The 23,439-nt window shown below is 36.4% G+C and overlaps 2 protein-coding genes across 2 annotated transcripts in view; one reads left to right on the plus strand and one right to left on the minus strand.

The window, feature by feature from the left end:
* The first annotated feature begins 243 nt into the window (after window positions 1-243).
* LOC110445362 (U5 small nuclear ribonucleoprotein 40 kDa protein-like) lies at window positions 244-12,637 on the plus strand. The gene is made up of 9 exons (XM_021489934.1): window positions 244-431; window positions 1,882-2,011; window positions 2,919-3,012; window positions 4,085-4,250; window positions 5,158-5,280; window positions 7,365-7,485; window positions 8,164-8,246; window positions 9,535-9,700; window positions 10,381-12,637. Exons 1-9 carry the CDS (start codon window positions 324-326, stop codon window positions 10,428-10,430), a joined length of 1,041 nt encoding a protein of 346 aa, XP_021345609.1. The 5' UTR covers window positions 244-323; the 3' UTR covers window positions 10,431-12,637.
* Window positions 12,638-16,659: 4,022 nt separating this feature from the next.
* The window catches only part of LOC110445363 (survival of motor neuron-related-splicing factor 30-like), a 16,032-nt gene continuing 9,252 nt past the window's right edge, over window positions 16,660-23,439 (minus strand). Inside the window, exons 5-7 of the mRNA XM_021489935.1 lie at window positions 22,958-23,040; window positions 22,239-22,365; window positions 16,660-18,949 (exon numbers count right to left, since the gene is read on the minus strand). Of these exons, the coding sequence (XP_021345610.1) occupies window positions 18,803-18,949; window positions 22,239-22,365; window positions 22,958-23,040 (357 nt within the window). The 3' untranslated portion in view covers window positions 16,660-18,802. The remainder of the gene's footprint in view (window positions 18,950-22,238; window positions 22,366-22,957; window positions 23,041-23,439) is intronic.

A 23,439-nucleotide genomic window follows, 5' to 3' on the forward strand; every position in this document is an offset into this window, starting at 1 on the left:
CATGTGTCACGTCAAATGTAACAAGAATAAGCGATCATTCTTTGCTTATTTTTTTTTTATTACATGGCAATAATATTTTTTACAGCTTTTGGTTTACATAATATCACGTAATTCGAAGTTAATATACATAACAACAAGATTTTGAGTAATTTCATGGAATTAGATTCGTGTTAATATAAGTCAAAACGTCCCGAATTTAGTATCAACCCATTTCCTTTTCAAAGCCGTTTGTTGACCTAGATCTCGATCATCAATACTTCCGGTGCCGACACGCTTTCTTTGGTGATTTCTGATTTCATGCGTCTTGTTTTGTTGACAGTGCGATGGATTATAAAAGAAAGCTCACAGATGGGGCCTTAGTGCCGAGTAAAAAGCCAAGAACCGACATGGTGGTCGATTTAATAAGTCAAGAGAATGCCCTGTTGCAAACCGTAAGCAAACATGAAAGTTGAATTCGTAAACACTGATGCCAAACATAACATAAGAAACAAATGCATGACTGAAACAACTTTACCAAAAACGCATATTCAGGAACCATATGCACTTAATCAGTTGAGCTCTGTTACTTCCTTGTAAATATTCCTCATTTTAACATCTAGGCCTACTGAGGAGCGGAATATATTAATCAGGTTGGGCGCATATGGGTAATAATCTACTCCTATAACATAAGAGGTCGCTGGTCGTCCTTTTTTCTATCCGATATGATTTTGCCGACTGCGAAGCGTGGCGCTGGGTCCTCCTTAAAAGCGTCTTCAACCGACAACAATCGTCTCCAATTGACAACAATGCCCCAAATTCTTTAAAAATACTGAATAAAGTAAGCGACATCAGAAGGTATGTTGTTAATATGACTATAATACACCACTGTACCAAATCTCAATTTGATATTTGTTAAAATGACCGAGTAATGATGAATTGAATTTTACGATCGCGGCGTGGCACATGTGTGTATTCGCATGTAAAGTGAAGAAAGCGTCGCCAGATAATATCGTTAAAATTACTTGCTAAAGTAAGCGACATCAGAAGATATGTCATTAGTTAGACGTTTATTGATATATATTCTAAATTTCAGCTTGATATTTGAAAAAATGATCAAATTATGATTGATTTATTATTATGATCGGTGGCATGCATGTGTGTGACTAGAACACTACAGATCGTAAAGCGTCTTCAGACAATATCTCTTATATAACCTTTAATGTAAGCGACATCAGAAGATACTTTATTCATATATCTATGATATACCTTTATATCAAATTTCAGGTAGATATTTGAATAAATGACTGAGTAACGATTATTTTGATTATTATTATGATCGAAGGTGTGGCACACGTGTGTGAATAAAACTCTACAGATTGTGAAGCGTCTTCAAATTATATCTCTAAAATTAATTGATTAAGTAAGCGACATCAGAAGATATGTTATTCAAATAACTATTAACCACCTTTATACCAAACTTCAGGTAGATTTGTTGAAAAATGATTGAGTTATCGTGAAATTAATTTACGAAGCTATACGCTGTGTCACATATGTGTACGTAGGGTAGGGCTTCGCATAGGTGAACACAGTTAGACCGTATTATATTGTAGAACTCCGACAGCCACACTCTTTAAATGAGCATGTTACCAGACCCTACGGACGTGGACGTGGTTCTACTCGGTGTCAATTACATGTTCGTGTGACTGATCGATTTAATGTTGATGTTTTAAAAAAATCCCTAAGTAATAGGGTTTTGGTGTCAATTGACTTCTGGAATATTTTTGTGAGAGTGCAGGCTGTTAATTAGGTTGGTATTTCTGTGCAGATCTTAATTGATTTCAGTTAACTTTATATGATGCATCCTTGATAGTCGTTATCATTTAGCCTTAAATTTCTTTACAGGGCCCACCAAGACTTTCTAACCTTGAAGCCCCCATCATGTTACTGACGGGCCATGAAGGTGACATATTCACTACTAAATTTTCTCCTGATGGACAACTTCTTGCCTCCTCTGGATTTGACAGGCTGATTTGTAAGTATGTGTAGGGGACATATAACCATAGGTGTCAATCTCTGAAACCTCCAATGAGGAAGATCTCCGTCATTCCACATTTCCATTGAGGGAGAAATTAAAGTGCATGAAACATGACTGAAAATACTTTATTTAACAACAATTATGAAACAAGTTATACAGTATAACTTATATTAATCACTCTTGTTGACCCGAATGTTAGCGTGCAGGGGTCTTAATATGGGAGGGAACCGGAGTACCCGGGGAAAAACCACGTGGTGAGGCAGGTAGCCTCATACCTTTATCATGCGATCGGGAAAATGCTTTGCTACATCTATCTTTCCCTTTTTATTTATCAAATTAACTCCAAAAACGATTCATTTGATTCTGACACACCTGTTATGATCATTTCACATAACCCTAACCCTGGAGTAACTGGGAGATCAGTTGACCACAGGATATAGATTTTGAGTTTGTGCGAGTTTGGACTTGAATGAGGGAGTTTCGAAGGAGATCCGTAAAATTTGGTAAAAATGAGGGAGTCTCAAATCAAAGCTGCCTCCTATTGAGGTTGACTGCTATGTATAACACACATTTTGAAGTTGTTGTCAGAAGTCACATTTTCCATAAAATATTGAGTCAAAACACATGTTGAATACACATGACCTTCAAACCCAGTAGTCGAAGGTAACTTAGGAAATGTATGTATGAGAATGATTTGTAATAAAGGTTTGAAATGCATGTTCTTAAAGTTTTGATGTTACCGGTATAAGCAGCATAGTTGCTTTTGATGCAATATAAGTTACAGTTTGTTTGTTTGAGGGCAACTGCTGTGAGAATTCAATATTAGATAAACTGTAGAAATGTAAATCTGTAAGTCATTTTAATAATTGAAGATAATTTCATTGATTACATTTTTTATCCACAGATTTTTGGCTTGTGTATGGAGAATGTGAAAATATTGCAGTCCTGAAAGGCCACACCGGGGCTGTGATGGAGCTTCAGTTTTCCACCGATGGAAAGTAAGTCACTATTATCTCACCAGGGCCAATTCAAATAGCTTAACTCATTCACCCCTGAAGACAAATTTGAACTCTTCCAATTCAAAGGTTGGAATAGTTCATTATGAAACTTCAGGGGTGAATGAGTTAAATACACTTATGTATGATACAGTTTATTTTCTAGAAGTTCATTAATCCTATGGTTACTAGTAAATTTTAGCAAAATTTTGCTTACAGATTTTTTGTGTAATAATTATTGATTTTCACCACTATCACAGTTCATGAAGAAATGAAAATAGTTAGAATTCCTGTAAAATGTTATAAGAGCTCATCATGTCCTGTACAGGATGGCCTCTCATGAGGATTGCATCCATTAATTGTAACTAGTAAAATACTGACACAATAATTATTACTTTTCATTTTGGATACTGATAATGTATTAATATACACTATATCTGACCAATTAATTCAGAAGTACACATTACTTAATACAGTGGCTTCTATTTTACAAACATGAGATGTGAAAAAAATTATCATGTGATTCAAAATCTTTTTTTGTGTAAATCTGAGAAATATTAAACTGACAAAAGCAACCTTGCTACACCATCTATTTGTTTTTGTTACATTTTCCCAATGTCATTAGAATCAGCCACAGTGGTAAATTACCCCGAAAAATGTCCTCAACAGCACAATGCTTTAACTTTAATTTACATTAACGTAGAGGAAAGCTCATTTATATTATTTGAAGTGTTATTTTTTATGCCAAAGATTCATACATTCAAAATTTTAGGAAAGTATTAGAATATAATAATAATATACAGCATTTGATATAGCGCCCTATCTAGCTAACATAAGCCACTCTTAAGCGCTTTACAGTACATAGATATACAATTAATACAATAAGCATTTACATTAATCACTAAAATTTTGAGGAATTTGCAGGCGCTGCCTTATCAGGCCCTAACTACTAGTCCTATGCCCCCTGGCTGATATCTTCCTATGTGTGTATGCCTGCGTGTGTGCTGGAGATGTAATGTGTAATAATTTATACTTGACACAGTCACTTTATTAAGATACAACATTGTTACTACAGCACAGTGTTTACGGCCGCCACAGACAAAACTGTTGCATTATGGGACGTAGAGGTTGGTGAGCGCATCAAGAAGTTGAAAGGTCACCAGAGTTTTGTGAATTCAGTAAACGTGGCCAGACGAGGTCCACAGCTAATCTGTAGTGGAAGTGACGACGGTACAATAAAGGTGAGTGACCCAATAATACAGAGTTAACACAAAGAGGTTTTAACAAATCCATGGATTTTGAAGAAAATACTCAAATATTTAGTACATATATTATATGTCAGAAATATTTTGTCATACACAGTAACACAGGTGAAGTCCATATCCTCCAAGTTTTAATTTTGCCATTCACATTTGACTTCTTTGATTATTATGTTGTATTAAAAAAATCGTTCTCATTACGGTGCAAGGGAAAAAAGCAAAATTTTAACATTGGTGATGTAATATAAAATGATTTACATGTAAATTTTGAATCATTTTGGTTTTATTTCGAATTTGTTATATTTCCACACAATGAATTGTATAATTACAGGGGTTTTGCCAGGTGTTTATAGGGTCTGGTACAGGGACTCATTCCCAATTGAAAACTTACCCTGCATTTTCCCCAATATCAATTTTTATTTTCCTAATTGAATCAAAAAGCATGTTTATACAAGTTTCCAGTCGTGTTACCGTACATGACGGAGCATTCAAAATACATAAATAATGAAAATTTGAAACTGAATAAACAAAAACACTGAAAATTGATGTGTTAATTTCTTCCTATACATTTCACTGTAAGAAACATCTAGAGGAAAACTTTTTGCAAATCACATTGTAGGTTTTATTTTTCCAAAACCTGATGGACTGATGGGAGGGAACACTGACGAAAATTCCCAATTTTTGCCATATGCTGATGATATTTTCCCAGTTCCTGTTGAGGGGCCCTTTCCCAAAACAGCTGGAAAAACCCTGAATTATAAAATGATAGTTGAGGTATTATTAATTAATTTATAACTAGTAATTATAATTGTTAATTACCTATTTGATATATGTCTGGGGATACTTCCATTAATGTCAGGTTTTTGATTGATATACTTGCCTGTTACAGTTGTGGGACTCGAGGAAGCGCGGTGTAATACAGACGTTTCAGAGTACGTACCAGGTTACAGCATGTACCTTCAACGACACAGCCGAACAAATCCTCTCCGGGGGAATCGACAATGACATCAAGGTTTGTATCGTGGAGGGATCAGCTCCTTGTCAATTTAGCTGTCAATAATACAGAGGATACAGAACCATCTGGCGTTTATAGTTTTTAAGCCATAACTTTTCAGCTACTCTCCGCAAACTTTAAAAAGATAATTGAACTATTTGGTTCTGTCTGTGCAAATATTTGTTTTTAGCTCACTTGCCCTTAACCTGTAAGGCTACCAAACCGATTTGAGGAAGAGAAACTCTATTCATTTCACGATCAACATATAACCAGTATTCTCTTTAAAAGTTAAAGTTGCCCGGTATTCAACTTTGAACCAGCTATTTCTTCAGAATATGTATACATCACAACTTAAAGCATGTGAACAATCAAACAACTATTCTTTTAAAGTCAACCACTTATTTCAAATCTTAGCGAGAATACTGATAACAAGATATAGATTGGTGGTGTACTTGAAGATCAAGGTCAAAAGAGAGAGTCAAAGTATTTAAAAAAAAATCACTCAGACAAAATTTAAATTTTCAGTAATTTTGTTAATGACATGAAACACCATTCTAGTTATTTTATTTAATACTTTATAGATATTTTTCCAAACGAAAAAAAAGGTTATTTTATCTGACCGACAGACACACATAAATACAAGTACCTTGAGAGGGGGAGAGGATGAGAAGAAAGATGAAGGGAAGGGGATATAGGGTAATAAACAATGGAGGGGATATAGGGTAATAAACAATGAAGGGGATATAGGGTAATAAACAACTCACATGCACATTCTGCATACATGTATGCAGCATGCACACCTGTACACACACACACACACACCTGTACANAGGGTAATAAACAACTCGCATGCACATTCTGCATACATGTATGCAGCATGCACACCTGTACACACACACACACCCCTGTACACACACACACACACACACACACACACCTGTACACACGCACACCTGTACACATGCACACCTGTACACATGCTCACCTGTTTACATGCACACGCCCATGCAAACATACATGTATGCAGCATGCACACCTGTACACACGCACACCTGTACACATGCACACCTGTACACATGCCCACCTGTATACATGCACACCTGTAAACTCGCTCACCTGTATACATGCACACGCCCATGCAAACATACATGTATGCAGCACGCACACCTGTACACATGCACACCTGTACACATGTACACACGCTCACCTGTATACATGCCCACGCCCATGCAAACATACATGTACACGCACACCTGTACACTCGACCATGCACACACCTGTACACATGCCCATGCACACATACATGACGGAGACAAAGTTAGGATCTCAAACAATGTCACAGTTGTCTAGAATATAACTACTGAATCAATGACGAATATAGGATGAAATTTCATACGTTTTTGTTTTTTGTCCAAAAAAACCCCATTTGGGAGTTAGACCTGTACATCCAATGTCAAGGTCACAGCAAAGAATCAAATCCCTACAATGCTTTTGTGCACTTTATCTTTTTAATCATTGACCATTTTGTACAGTAACCTTACAGTTTTCTGTGTATTAGAGTCTGAGGGTAATGTTTTGTGCGGAAACCTTACAGTTTTCTGTGTATAAGGACTTGAGGGTCATGTTTTGTGCGGAAACCTTACAGTTTTCTGTGTATAAGGGCTTGAGGGTAATGTTTTGTGTGGAAACCTTACAGTTTTCTGTGTATAAGGACTTGAGGGTCATGTTTTGTGCGGAAACCTTACAGTTTTCTGTGTATAAGGGCTTGAGGGTAATGTTTTGTGTGGAAACCTTACAGTTTTCTGTGTATAAGGACTTGAGGGTCATGTTTTGTGCGGAAACCTTACAGTTTTCTGTGTATTAGGGCTGGAGGGTAATGTTTTGTGCAGTAACCTTACTGTTTTCTGTGTATTAGGGCTTGAGGGTAATGTTTTGTGCGGAAACCTTACAGTTTTCTGTGTATTATGACTTGAGGGTAATGTTTTGTGCGGAAACCTTACAGTTTTCTGTGTTTTAGGGCTTGAGGGTAATGTTTTGTGCGGAAACCTTACAGTTTTCTGTGTATTAGGGCTTGAGGGTAATGTTTTGTATGAAATTGACAGGTTTGGGACCTTAGGAAGAATGACATGCTGTACCGACTGCGAGGACATGCCGACACAGTGACAGGGATGGAGCTGAGTCCTGACGGATCCTATCTCCTCTCCAACTCCATGGACAACACAGGTACAGTGTCGTATAATCAACATCAATTGACAGTCTAATGGATAACATGAAATGTTTGTGTTAGAGGGTATTTTCCTTGGTGGTTTAGAGCTATTCAGATCGTGTCATGGTACATACTTTCTTGGTTACCCCATATATACAAACAGTTGTAAAGTTTTGTGGTTCCGTAGCAACCAGGAAAACGACAAATGTTTATACACATTTCGTGTTATTCAGTATCACAGATAGGTGGGAGGATGGGGATTGTTATTGAAATTCTACCCAATCTCCCTCACACCAATATTGTGTGATTTTTTTCTCTAATATGTATTTTTTTAAGGTTGATCATGTTTTTACTGTATATATAAATGAAGTGCATTTTCGTGAAAAAATAACAGATTTCAAATATGGCTGAAATCTGCTTATCCACCTTGAAGTATAATAAAAAATGATGTTTGTAGGATTTTTTCAAGCCAGATCTGAACAACATCTTAAAAAATTTGGTAAATTCATCACTTGGAGAGATAGTGGATTCTCAAAACATGAGTAAATTCCCACAGGAAAAGCTTGAGTCCAAACAAATATCTCTGCCCCAAAAACCACTGTAAAGTATTTCAAGAAGCCCTTAAAACTTAAAACCATTATACCTTCACCGTTTAATAGATCACTCTGGTATTTATGCTTTCTCCATTATTTCAGTGAGAGTGTGGGACATCAGACCGTTCGCGCCACAGGAGCGATGTGTGAAAATATTACAGGGACATCAACATACATTTGAAAAGGTGAGTAGGTCACATTTGTCTGTGCTTGTTAAACTTTGGTATGTGTGATGGTTATCTGTAAATACAATATGAATGAGAACAAATTGAAGGAAATGAGGAGCATACCTATTGATCATCATAATAGAGGGTTCAATCTTCTCCATCTCTTGTCGGTGAGTGTGGCTGTCAAATCCCTTATAATCAAATCACTATTGTATGTGACAATAACTTTACCTTTCACTTTAATTTCCTTTGTACTGTAAATTTTCTAGTTTTGTGACACCCTGTCTTACATGGCTAGTGATGACAATTGATTTGTACATAAATTTGAAATTACCTCAATTAACAATGATAAAGATGGAACAACTCTTCAACAATCTTAGTCACTTGAGTGATTAATTCAAAGCTGTTCAATATTATTTGAAACAAACTGTCAAGCATCTCCATGACAAATTTAAAAATGGCAACAGAATCATACCATGTGACTCATACCATGTGACTCATTTTTAGCCTACCATCATCTATTGGTGGGCTATTCAAATCTCCCTTCGTCCGTGGTCCTTCCGTGGCCTGTTCTGGTTATCACTAACAATTCTCGTTATCATTATTTCTGAGAAAATTCAGGAGGGATCTTTCTCAAATTTTATATTTAGGTTCACCTTAGTCTTAAGTTGTGCATGTTTACTTTTGAGACTGATCGGATAAACAAAATGGCCAACAGGCCACCATGTTGGATTTTGACAGTTAATGTTTGTTATCGCTTTTTCTCAGAAAGTTCTGGAAGGATCGTTCTCAAATTTAGGAGTAAAATGAAAGATAAAGATCCCAAATATTGCAATGGTTTGCAGCAGATTTATTATGGTCACTTTTGTGTCGCCAAATAGAGGACAACAAAGCAAATCCCCAAATCTACAAGGGGTTCCTTCATTAGTCGCCTCCTACGATACATGCAGTGGGAAACAACAGGTGTATTTTTCCCCGATTCCCCACCTACAGGGGTGCCAAATGTGTGGTATAAACTTTTGTAACCGGACGTCCGCGAACAATCCAAATATTCCGCCTATCAGTCTCGAGTTCAAATCAAATTTCATGTTCTAATCGCCAGTATAGCCACTCAAAACAACGTGATATTCCCTAAGTAGAATGACATTATAGAGATTATAACACTGTAAAATAATGTTTTTTTTCGATTTCATTGATAAAAATTATGTTTGAAATTGATAAAATTCGTTTGGAGTTATTGCTGAAACTATTATTGTTTCTAATCAAATCAGATAATTGGGAATCAAATGACATTTCCTTTTTTTAGAATCTCTTGAAATGTGCTTGGGCTCCGGATGGAAGCAAGGTGTCGGCTGGGTCAGGTGACCGTTACGTTTACGTATGGGACACGACCACACGTCGGATCCTCTACAAGCTGCCTGGTCACGCTGGGTCAGTGAACGACGTGGATTTCCACCCAACAGAACCAATCAGTAAGTGGTGAACATTGGAAATTCTATATTATACATTATCTTTGATTTCTTTTATTTCCCTTAGCAACATTTGATAAAGTTGTATCTCGTTCTCACGAGGCGAAGTTCTACTTCTTATTTTGGTTTGAAATTTTCTTTAATAAAGAACGTGCAGATAGTTTTCAGTATATGTGGCTGTAGTTAGAGTATGTGTTGATACACTGCCGGGTTCAGATAGTTTAGGTTGACGAGTACCTTCGTAAAAACATTTGCAAACATTACATTGAGGTTTCATTTAACCTCAGTGTCCTGGTATTAGTTTCAGCATTGACTTTATCTCAATGTTCAAGGATGAAAGATTCACATTTAAATAATATGACACACATATCATCACATGTTGTCGTATAGTTGGGTTTGACTGGTAATACAAATTTCGGAATGAAAAAAGACAAAATAAACGAAATGTCTTGACATGTAAAAATAACTTAAGATATTTTATATTTCAGTGATTGTAGATGGCAATGTTCCTAAGTATACATATGTCATTAGTTTGTAAATGTTAATATAGAAGGAAAGTAAAATACAGAATAAACAGTAAAAAAAAATGAACTATAAAGGAAACAAATATCACAGGAACGCTGTATCTGTGATCACATGACTTCTGTGATCACATGACTTATACGTGACTTTTTTTGTTTCAGTTGCTTCCTGTTCGAGTGACAAGAAGATATTCCTAGGAGAGATAGAATGATACAACTTTGTAATGTTAGTGTGGAAGTGTGTGTAAAACATAAACTAGTGTCGAGGATGTGTGTCAACATTTACTGATGTCGAGGACATGTGTCAACATTTACCGATGTAGACGACATGTGTCAACATTTACCGATGTCAAGGACATTTGTCATCGTTTATTGATTTCAAGGACATTTGTCAATCATTAACTGAATCAGATACAGAAGAGAAAATATTGAAAACAAGTCTGGGATATCACAGTACATTGTCTCAGCATGACTTCTGGATAAAGTGGTATTCTGTATAACACGAAATGTTTGTTTTGTATAAACATTCGTGGTTTTCGTGGTTTCTATTGAACCACAAATATGTGTCTACTGTTTGTTAACATAGGATATCTACGAAAGTTTGTACCACAAAGCCATCTTAAAGGCTTCAAACCACGAAGGAAAGTACCCACGAACATGTCGTGTTATATTGTACATAACAAGTTTGGGACATCGCTGTATTATCACAACACAGTTTACCACATACTGGACAGATCTTCCCTTTCTTTTGATTGGAGATTTAAACTGATGTGGTGTCCCTGAAGTGCAGTGTGACACACTGAATGCTGTTTTTCAAAGAAATATTCATTAAAGTGATTCAGGGAGACTAATCAATCACCTCTCATCTGTAATGTCACAGTACCCAAATCGGGACACTTCTTAGTGAAAAATTGATGTATTTCATAATATAGTACCGATCCCAGTAATATGAGTTCACTTTTCCTAAATAGATATCATTATCTTTTCACTTTGATTACAAATTGATATATCCGGCGCATGGTTCTATAAATATAACCGGAAATATAGTCATGGTTATGTAATCGCAAAACAGGTGTAGCTGTACCCAAATCAGGACACCCCTACCGGTTTTGGCTTATATTTGGAAATGAAAAAAGTATTTAGCAGAACATGGCATATCTTTGGAATATTTAAGGATTAACTTGAATATGTTTCATGTTATGGAGCTATAACACAAAAAAACGGAGTGTACTCTAAATAAAACGCGAAGCGGTTTATGATGAGAGTACACTCCGTTTTTTTGTGTTATAGCTCCATAACATGGAAAATATCAGACCTCGATCAACAGTGTTTCCATAGCATGAAAAATATATTCAAGTTAATCCTTATAATTTAATCTACTTTACACAATCCCTGTTGAAATCCACTTTTATTGATGGACTCTTTTCTCTTAGAAATTATTGCGCTGACGTATCGTTATAAACAGTGTCGTCATTTTTTTACGTTATGGGCTGATAACATAAATTTGTAAGTCAATGAAAATGCTTGTTACAAGCAAGATTAAATTATACATGTATCAGAGTCAAGGGTCATTTTGAAAGAATTCATTTTCCAAACCACCAAAATAGTAGAATTGTGAAAAACCACATACAAAAATTGAAAATCAATAACGTCGCATGGCACATCAATTTAGAACGTTACATTTTCGTCATTATTTACAAACTAAAACTGATTGTAACCATAAGTGGCAGTAAATAAAGTTCATATAAAGTTTCATTGGTATATCAGCATCTTTAAATCAATATTTTCAATTTAAAAATACTTCTTTGCACAGCATATAAATTTCTAGATACTTTTTCTTCAAGTGCCCTGATTTGGGTACTGTGACATTAGCATTGTTTGGTGTCCATATATCATCATAGCTTCCTAACACATAACCTACCATCAGGTTTAGAACACAGGGGTGATAGATTGTAATCTTACCATCAGGTTTAGAACACAGGGCTGATAGATTGTATACGTTTTGGGAATCTCAGACATGTTGGTACACCTACATAAAGCAAGTCTGGGACCTCAGAACCTAATGACCAGGGACTGATGTTATTCAACATAAATGTTCTGTCACCAAAGGAGTACGCAATCCATCCCGTTACATTACGAAAATTAAAATGTGTACCAGGTTTCATTTAGCTATATATTTTACTCATTTTGCTATCAAATTCACCATCAGTGCTATTCCAGAATTAGTTGTATGTGTGTGTGTGTGTGTGTGAGTTTGTGGAGGTGTGAATGGGCAGTAGCTTGAGGATATTTTTAGGAACATTCCTATATTTGGTAATCCTCAATATCTATTTTATGTTTCATGGATCTTGTACAATCAATTCTGGAACAGCTCTCATCACTTGTAAATATTGTTAATAAATGAATCTGTACAAACTATCATACTTGTTTGGTGTTTAATTATGTCTCCCCTTCCAATGAAGGGAGACATTGTATTAGTACATGTACTGGTTCTTCTTCTTCTAATTGCAACTTGTCCAAGCCATACATTTTAAACCTTTTAAGATATCTTGATCAAACATTAAGTATACCTGCATCATCCACAGAAGGTGTGCAGTGCACTTGAATTAGGTCTCGTGCCCAACTATATCCAGACTTATGGCCCTTTGTTTATTTTAATACCAAAGTTTGTCCGGAGCATATTCTCCATGTTATTTCACCTACTTTGACCAAACTTACCATATTTATGTATGTTAGGAAGGTGGAATCTCTCGCACTGAAATATATACAGCGTTATGGCCCTTTGTTTATTTTTTATATCAAAGTTTGTCCACGGCATAACTTCTAAACTGTTAAAGATATCTTGATCAAACCTGAAGAATACCTGCATCACCCATAGATGATGTGCACTGCACTGTTGTAAGGTCACTGTGACCTTGACCTTGAGGTTAAAGGTCAAATAAGTGCAAAGTTTTAAGGAACATTTTTTCTTGGCTGTAACTTTTAAACTGTTTAATGGGGGGGGGGGGATACGTTTTTGTTACAATTAATTTCTAGTTATTATCTGTAGAGAATGAACCACATGTATGTTACTAATCGCTAATATTAGCTTCACAATGTGACATAAATCATCATATAAATATAACTGGACTGGGTGGATCGTTGGCGACCAGGTAGCTCTATTGGTAAAGTGTCGAGAGTTCAGAGTGTCCTGGGTTTGAACCCTGGTCTGGCTGAGCATTTTTCCATCTCCTGTTACACATAACATACTGATGTATACAATACCAAAACAGTGGTTAGTGGTCCAAAAGCAGAAGAATGTGTGCAGATTTGATTAATTTCTCTTACTGTCTTACTACCATTACTTTACTACATTTTGTAAAGTGCTCCTTGGAATGCTTTAATAACCAAGGTGATAAACATGTTTCTGGTGGATCATCAACATAATATAGTGGCCCCACTGGCACTGACCACAATACCTCAAAGGGACCCAACTGAACACTACAAACCCTTCAGGACCCCACTGATCACTACAAACATCGAGTGACCCCGCTGACTTATACGAAACCCTCGTGGCTGTAATGACCACCTCAAACCCTAATTGACCCTACTGACGTCAATAAACCTCTCTTGGCCCAACTGACCTCTACAAACCCTAAGTGGCCCCATCCACTGACCATTTTAGACCCTTTGTTACCCCCAGTAACCTCTAAAAAAACAGTGGCCCCAATGACTTCTACAAATCCCTAATGATCCCACTGATCACTACAAACCTCTATTGGCCCAAAGGAGGTTCAATTCAACCATTTTAATATCTTCCCAAAAACAGTGTTTGCTCTGTAAGTAACCAAGGTTTGAGTACCAGTACTGATTTCTATTTGGAATCATCTGAGTATCTATGGGAACAGTCCAGCGTCACTGTTAGTGCTAGGTATCTATGGGAACAGTCCAGCATCACTGTTAGTGCTAGGTACATTTGTATCTATGGGAATAGTCCAGCGTCAATGTTAGTGCTAGGTATCTATGGGAACAGTAGAGCGTCACTGTTAGGGCTGGATCATCTGGGTATCTGGGAACAGTACAGCATCACGGTTAGTGCTAGGTACATTTGTAACTATGGGAATAGTCCAGCGTCGCTGTTAGTGCTAGGTATCTATCGGAACAGTCCAGCGTCACTGTTAGTTCTAGGTATCTATGGGAACAGTGCAGCGTCACTGTTAGTGCTGGTTCATCTGGGTATCTATGGGACTATGGGAACAGTCCAGCATCGCTGTTAGTGCTAGGTATCTATCGGAATAGTCCAGCGTCACTGTTACCAACAGGTATCTATGGGAATAGTCTAGCGTCACTGTTAGTGCTAGATCATCTGGGTATCTGTGAACAGTACAGCGTCACTGTTAGAGCAGAATCATCTGAGTATCTATGGAAACAGTATACTATCACTGGTAGTGCTGGTTATCTATGAGAACAGTACAGCGTCACTGGTAGTGCTGGATCATCTGGGTGTCTATGGGAACAGTACAGCGTCCCTGTTAGAGCCGTATCTCCTCCACCTTCTTAAATTACTTTGGTATATTAGCAATATAGTGTGTAGTCCAAAGATTCTTCAAGATTTTGATTTTTTTATATTCTGGACAGTTGACACCACAAGTAAAGTATTTGGACAAAAGTAGTGGAATCACCTGGGTATCTATGGGAACAGTGCAGCATCACTGTTAGTGCTGGATCACCTGGGCATCTATGGGCACAGTACAGCGTCACTGTTAGTGATGGATCATCTGGGTATCTAAGGGAACAGTACAGTGTCACTGCTAGTGCTGGATCACATGGGTATCTATGGGAACAGTGCAGCATCACTGTTAGTGCTGGTTATCTATGAGAACAGTACAGCATCACTGTTAGTGCTGGATTATCTGGGTATCTATGGGAATAGTACAGCGTCACTGTTAGAGCTGGATCCTCTGGGTATCTGTGGGAACAGTACAGCGTCACTGGTAGTGCTGGATCATCTGGGCATCTATGGGAACAGTCCAGCATCGCTGTTAGTGCTAGGTACATTTGTAACTATGGGAATAGTCCAGCGTCCATGTTAGTGCTAGGTATCTATCGGAATAGTCCAGCGTCACTGTTAGTTCTAGGTATCTATGGGAACAGTAGAGCGTCACTGTTAGTGCTGGGACATCTGGGTATCTATGCGAACGGTACAGCGTCACTGTTAGTGCTAGGCATCTATGGGAACAGTCCAGTGTCACTGTTAGTGCTGGATCATCTTGGTATCTATGGGAACAGTAGAGCGTCACTGTTAGTGCTGCATCATCTGGGCATCTATGGGAACAGTCCAGCATCGCTGTTAGTGCTAGGTACATTTGTAACTATGGGAATAGTCCAGCGGCGCTGTTAGTGCTAGGTATCTATGGAAACAGTCCAGCATCACTGTTCGCGCTAGGTACATTTGTATCTAAGGGAATAGTCCAGCGTCAATGTTGGTGCTAGGTATCTATGGGAACAGTAGAGCGTCACTGTTAGGGCTGGATCATCTGGGTATCTTTGGGAACAGTACAGCGTCACCGTTAGTGCTGGATCATCTGGATCTATGGGAACAGTCCAGCATCGCTGTTAGTGCTGGATCACCTGGGCATCTATGGGCACAGTACAGCGTCACTGCTAGTGTTGGATCATCTGGGTATCTAAGGGAACAGTACAGTGTCACTGCTAGTGCTGGATCACCTGGGTATCTATGGGCACAGTACAGCGTCACTGTTCGTGCTGGATCATCTGGGTATCTTTGGGAACAGTACAGCGTCACTGCTAGTGTTGGATCATCTGGGTATCTATTGGAACAGTACAGCGTCACTCTTAGTGCTGGATCATCTGGATATCTATGGGCACAATACAGCGTCACTGTTAGAGCTGGATCATCTGGGTATCTTTGGGAACAGTACAGCGTCACCCCTAGTGCTGGATCATCTGGGTGTCTATGGGAACAGTACAGCAGTACTGATTTCTATTTGGGATCATCTGAGTATCTATGGAAACAGTATACTATCACTGGTAGTGCTGGTTATCTATGAGAACAGTACAGCATCACTGTTAGTGCTGGATCGTCTGGGTATCTATGGGAACACGACAGCGTCACTGCTAGTGCTGGATCACATGGGTATCTATGGGAACAGTGCAGCATCACTGTTAGTGCTGGATTATCTGGGTATCTATGGGAACAGTACAGCGTCACTGTTAGAGCCGTATCTCCTCCACCTTATTAAATTACTTTGGTATATTAGCAATATAGTGTGTAGTCCAAAGATTCTTCAAGATTTTGATTTTTTTATATTCTGGACAGTTGACACCACAAGTAAAGTATTTGGACAAAAGTAGTGGAACGATCTGCAATTTGTAACGAGTGTGCACTGCCTACTTTGGTCCTATACCTGTATATACTGAACACAGAAACAAATCCTGACATCTCTTCATACAATATGTTTTATTTGTACAAAACATGATAATTACATCGACATGATTATAACATAATGACTTGGTACACTTCCCACTCACACTTGAAAGCTTTGCATTCTCCCTAGACAAACAATCTCTTTCAAAACTTCTACACACAAACTCGCAAAATACTAGATCTCGCACATGAGAAACAAGATGATCATAAACTTCCAACATGATGAGTTATGTACATTGTACAATAAATGAAAAATAAAAGAACAAAACTGAACCTGTTTCTACTTACAAGTAGATTCAATTCACCTATATTTATTACGGTAAAGTCTAGTTGTAGCTTGACAGACTGTTTAAAGGGATATTCAAACTTTCACAAATCAATTCATATTACTGTTTGAAGTTCTGCTGAATTCTTTAAGGAGGTTTGAAGTTCTGCTGACTTCTTTAAGGAGGTTTCAGACATTTGATTTGTTCACATTAGAACATTTCTCCTACATACATATGTACAGAAGAGGCTTTGTTCAGGTGTCATTTTTCTTGTATTGCACCTATCTTTAAAAACATGCATATTTTTACCAGTCATAAAAGACTTATTTAATTGCAATATCCTGGATTTTTTTTGGTTATTTTGGGGTGCAAGTCAGCAAAAGAAATAAAATGACTTGTAAAAATCTGTTGACTATTCATGGAGTAGCGACCAAAGAGCAGGTTGAGTTTGTTTGGGTTTTACGTACTATCAACAGCTATGGTTATTTAAGGCCGTGCCAGGTTTTAATGGTGGAGGAAAGCTGGAGTTCCCGGAGAAAAAACCACGGACCTACAGCCAGGACCTGGTGGGCTTGAACCTGCGACCCAGGGTTTGAGGGCAAGTGGTAGCAGAATGTTGCACGCCTTAACCACTTGGCCACTGCGGCCCAACAAGCAAGTTGAGAGCATTGAGTTACAGAGGTAGAAGCTCACAAGACAAATTAATCAGACAGTACTGAAGTGACACATTGTTTATCACTGTTATCTCTGTGTAAAAATAGGACTTCACAGCAGATAATATCAACCAGAAATAGAATGTTTATAATATAATGCTGAACAGTGAGTTAGATATTTCCTCCTTACATTACTTCACCTGTGTATCATATATCTTAATTATTCTAATTCATAATGAAAGAGGATGACAGCTATAGTATTATTGTCAGACTAGTTCAAATTTTGTGTTTCTCAAATAAAGCTGTTTAGTAATTGTTGGAAAAAAACCTTTCTTCTTTTGAAGAATTGCATCACATAAAATTTAGAATGGTGGTCTCAGCCTGCTGAAAACTTTCAGGTTTTAAGATGTTCACGCTGTATGTGATAACATTAACAATCTCATTAATGCTGTAGTAATGTAGGCAGTTTAATTGAACAATGGAAACAAACACTGACAAGTTTGGTTGGTCTAGCACTTATACTTTCAGTGAAACTAACTTAAACGCAAAAACTTAATCTATACACTGTTGCCAGAAAAGCAACACCTGAGTCTTGCTTCCACTTCGTGGCGACGAGACAATAAAACTGCCCATGTAATTAATTAAGTTGTTTCACTCCCTGAACAGTTGGGAACAAATGTGATGGAGCTTACAAGGTGACACTGTATAACCATCAAGATGACGGTAACATGAGGTTTAATTCCTCTGCTTTCAAAGACACATATTTCCCAGCTAGACCTACCAGAAACTACAGGACCTATAAAATCATACAATGGCCGAGATACCAGATGACACTGATCACCCAATTCTATTGCATATTCTTTTATATCCATTATAGCCAATATTGAAAACAGATTGGTCAAAGACATCAAACCTGATCTTTACTTTATATCACAAACTTTAAGGTTTTCAGTGCTTCAATTGTTCATTTTGTTACCAAAGTACATCAGATGCATCAAATTGGATGTTACTGTAATTGTAACAGGAGATTTTTCCTGCAAAAATTGCTAAACAGTAAAATATTTTTTGGAGAGCTAAGCCCGTTAATGAGATTGCTCCACTGAAGCCTGTGATGAAGGAACCGCTATACCCTTCAGACACCATTGTTACTGGCAGCAGTTCCCTTCACATGACATGCTCTACTTGACTGTAATTAGCATGGCAAAAAAATAGAATTTGATTTATATAAATATATCAGTTTATTTCTTCCATTTCTCCTGTTGTGTAAACGAGGTCATAGGTCGTCCGCTGACACCACAGGTCCCCACGCCCACACGGCCGTTCACATGCTCTGTTGTTGCAAATATACTCTTTTTCACTTTCCCCTTACTTGTTTTGGAAAATGTCTGAAAGGGAACCAAGAAAACATTTGTACATATCCTGTTGTACTATTTTTCTGGTACATACACCAACTCAACAAATTTTAACAAACAAATTGACAATAGGGATAGGTATTATGCATTACGTAAATAAAGTAGGCAATATGTGTCAGTGAGATCAATCAAATATGTAATTTGTAGTTATATAAAAATCCTCTAATATTGTTAGTAACAGTTATATATAAACCCTCTAACACTGTCAGAAACAGTTATATATAAATCCTCTAACACTGTTAGTAACAGTTATATATAAATCCTCTAACACTGTTAGTAACAGTTATATATAAATCCTCTAAACACTGTTAGTAACAGTTATATATAAATCCTCTAACACTGTTAGTAACAGTTATATATAAATCCTCTAATACTGTTAGTAACAGTTATATATAAATCCTCTAACACTGTTAGTAACAGTTATATATAAATCCTCTAATACTGTTAGTAACAGTTATATATAAATCCTCTAACACTGTTAGTAACAGTTATATATAAATCCTCTAACACTGTTAGTAACAGTTATATATAAATCCTCTAACACTGTTAGTAACAGTTATATATAAATCCTCTAACACTGTTAGTAACAGTTATATATAAATCCTCTAACACTGTTAGTAACAGTTATATATAAATCCTCTAACACTGTTAGTAACAGTTATATATAAATCCTCTAACACTGTTAGTAACAGTTATATATAAATCCTCTAACACTGTTAGTAACAGTTATATATAAATCCTCTAACACTGTTAGTAACAGTTATATATAAATCCTCTAACACTGTTAGTAACAGTTATATATAAATCCTCTAACACTGTTAGTAACAGTTATATATAAATCCTCTAACACTGTTAGTAACAGTTATATATAAATCCTCTAACACTGTTAGTAACAGTTATATATAAATCCTCTAACACTGTTAGTAACAGTTATATATAAATCCTCTAACACTGTTAGTAACAGTTATATATAAATCCTCTAACACTGTTAGTAACAGTTATATATAAATCCTCTAACACTGTTAGTAACAGTTATATATAAATCCTCTAACACTGTTAGTAACAGTTATATATAAATCCTCTAACACTGTTAGTAACAGTTATATATAAATCCTCTAATACTGTTAGTAACAGTTATATATAAATCCTCTAACACTGTTAGTAACAGTTATATATAAATCCTCTAACACTGTTAGTAACAGTTATATATAAATCCTCTAACACTGTTAGTAACAGTTATATATAAATCCTCTAACACTGTTAGTAACAGTTATATATAAATCCTCTAACACTGTTAGTAACAGTTATATATAAATCCTCTAACACTGTTAGTAACAGTTATATATAAATCCTCTAACACTGTTAGTAACAGTTATATATAAATCCTCTAACACTGTTAGTAACAGTTATATATAAATCCTCTAACACTGTTAGTAACAGTTATATATAAATCCTCTAACACTGTTAGTAACAGTTATATATAAATCCTCTAACACTGTTAGTAACAGTTATATATAAATCCTCTAACACTGTTAGTAACAGTTATATATAAATCCTCTAACACTGTTAGTAACAGTTATATATAAATCCTCTAACACTGTTAGTAACAGTTATATATAAATCCTCTAACACTGTTAGTAACAGTTATATATAAATCCTCTAACACTGTTAGTAACAGTTATATATAAATCCTCTAACACTGTTAGTAACAGTTATATATAAATCCTCTAACACTGTTAGTAACAGTTATATATAAATCCTCTAACACTGTTAGTAACAGTTATATATAAATCCTCTAACACTGTTAGTAACAGTTATATATAAATCCTCTAACACTGTTAGTAACAGTTATATATAAATCCTCTAACACTGTTAGTAACAGTTATATATAAATCCTCTAACACTGTTAGTAACAGTTATATATAAATCCTCTAACACTGTTAGTAACAGTTATATATAAATCCTCTAATACTGTTAGTAACAGTTATATATAAATCCTCTAATACTGTTAGTAACAGTTATATATAAATCCTCTAATACTGTTAGTAAAGGTTATATAAAAATCCTCTAACACTGTTAGTAACAGTTATATATAAATCCTCCAACACTGTTAGTAACAGTTATATATAAATCCTCAAATACTGTTAGTAACAGTTATATATAAATCCTCTAATACTAGTTAGTAACATCCTTTTCCATTGGTTTGTGTTTATAGTGTATCAAGTAATAAAAGGAAAAGATGAGAACATATTTTGATGACATCATACACAAAGCACCACTTTTCCCCTAATTCTGAGAAAGAATTTTTTAAATACACTATTGATCCTATATATTTAGTGTGTTTCTTGGAATGACTGTAAAGGTATGAATTTCAGTAGTGTTCCTATTTTATCGCCTTTTGCAGTTTAGGTATTATGATAAATTATTACTGCACTGATTTAAGCTCCTGTATATTGTTATTCATTATATATAATATATATGTGCGATTGTGCCAATTCATCAATGCACTTAAAGTTAAAATTCAATAATGTGCTTAAATTTGAGATCACTAAAATGCATACATTTTCAACAGTGGGCTTAGTAAATGAAGTATGGTTTGAGAATAGCCTGAGTTTTTTCTGGCCGTGACACCAGACTAAGACATTTTGAAAGATAGATGTCTGGTGTAGGTCCAGAGCGCACTACTATATGAAAACGTGGAATTCTCCGACACCGTTTAGTATTGGGGAGTGACTAATCAACAATATTGCCGTCCGGAAATCTTCCAAACAAGAATAATATATTCCGTTTTCGGTTCTGATCAGGACGGTTGGTTGATTAGTCACCCCACGACCCACAAAAATGGCGCTTGCTCAGATGGGAAATTTTGAATGATTGAAAACCGAGGACTCTAATGATGGAATTTAGCAGCTGTTGGTGAGTATCAGAGCTGATCTGGATCAATAAATAATCCTATCGATATGTGTGAGGAAAGTGTTGTCAAAGTTGATATTTGTTGCAGCACCAAAAAACTCAATGATACCAAACGGTGTCGGAAAATTTCACGTTTTCATAGAGCAGGACACTCTGACCCTACACCAGACATCACTCTGTCAAAATGTCCTAGTCTGGTGTCAGGGCCAGAGGAAGCAGGGCCAGAGGAAACAGGGCTAGTTTGTGGAGTTCAGTATTCACTGAGTAATTACCAAAAAGCTGTTCTATGAGATATACAATATAGATAATGCTGTAGTGTAATAGTGTAGGTGTATATTAACTGGCTTACCTTGGAGTTGAAATCCAGCCATTTGTTTTTCTCCGATTCTCTCTCTTCCTCCATCTGTTTGAGACGCTGAGCTTTCTTTTGAGACTTTTTCCGTTTGTATTCCCTCTGTGATGCTATCAGGTCTTTTCTGCGGAAAGTGATGAATAAATGAGAAATAACGGTATTTTTTCTGTTATATTTTCGGACCTAGTGCTATACATTAGCACTTATATTCACTCTTCCCTCATCCAATATACACACTTGGTGTTTAATTTTAATATTTAATTCTAATTTAAATGGTGATAAGGTAGTTAATTACTAAACAAGAGGACCGCGGGGCTACACAAAATACGCCTGTCGAATGATATATAGTGTTATATACTTTCAAAGAGATCAGTCGGATAATGTAGGAGATCTCGGGACAAAATTCAAATACTGAAATGAACAAAGGGTGATGACTTTTGGAAAAATTGTCTAATCAAAATTCTTTTTAGGAAGACACAACTTCATATTATGATTATCATGTATACCAAATTTCAAATAGATCAGTCGAAAAAATGTAGGAGGAAATTGCCGGACGAACAAAGTTTACGCCGGACAGACGGACAATGCCATACCATAATACTACCATCAAATTTGACAGTCGTATAAAAAGGGAAAGATAAAGTAACACTAAACCACAACAAGGTCTTTGAGTTTTTTGACAGTTTAGAATTTGAGTGTTTATTTTGGGGCCTTACTTTGATTGTGGTTTCTTGGCGTCGGTCTGTCCCGCTTCTCCTGTGGTGTAGCTCTCTGGGTCAGTGGATTTTAAAAACTTTACCTGAAAAATCAATGTAATTATTTTAATGAGACAATAACCATTGCAATATTACTTATACATTTCCAAATATCTTACTTTTATATATCTTGCATAACAAAGTGAAATATTAGAAGTGGTCCTTAGTCCCCGACCTCCTGACAAACAACAGTATCAAACATGTACAAAGGGCCACAACTCTGTGTATATAGAGGATCTAACATGTACAAAGGGCCATAACTCTGTGTATATAGAGGGTCAAACATGTACAAAGGGCCACAACTCTGTATATATAGAGGGTCAAACATGTACAAAGGCCCATAACTCTGTGTATATAGAGGGTCAAACATGTACAAAGGGCCATAACTCTGTGTATATAGAGGGTCAAACATGTACAAAGGGCCACAACTCTGTATATATAGA

This window comes from Mizuhopecten yessoensis, unplaced genomic scaffold (genome assembly GCF_002113885.1).
Source record: "Mizuhopecten yessoensis strain PY_sf001 unplaced genomic scaffold, ASM211388v2 scaffold2249, whole genome shotgun sequence".
Taxonomy (NCBI): Eukaryota; Metazoa; Mollusca; class Bivalvia; order Pectinida; family Pectinidae; genus Mizuhopecten; species Mizuhopecten yessoensis.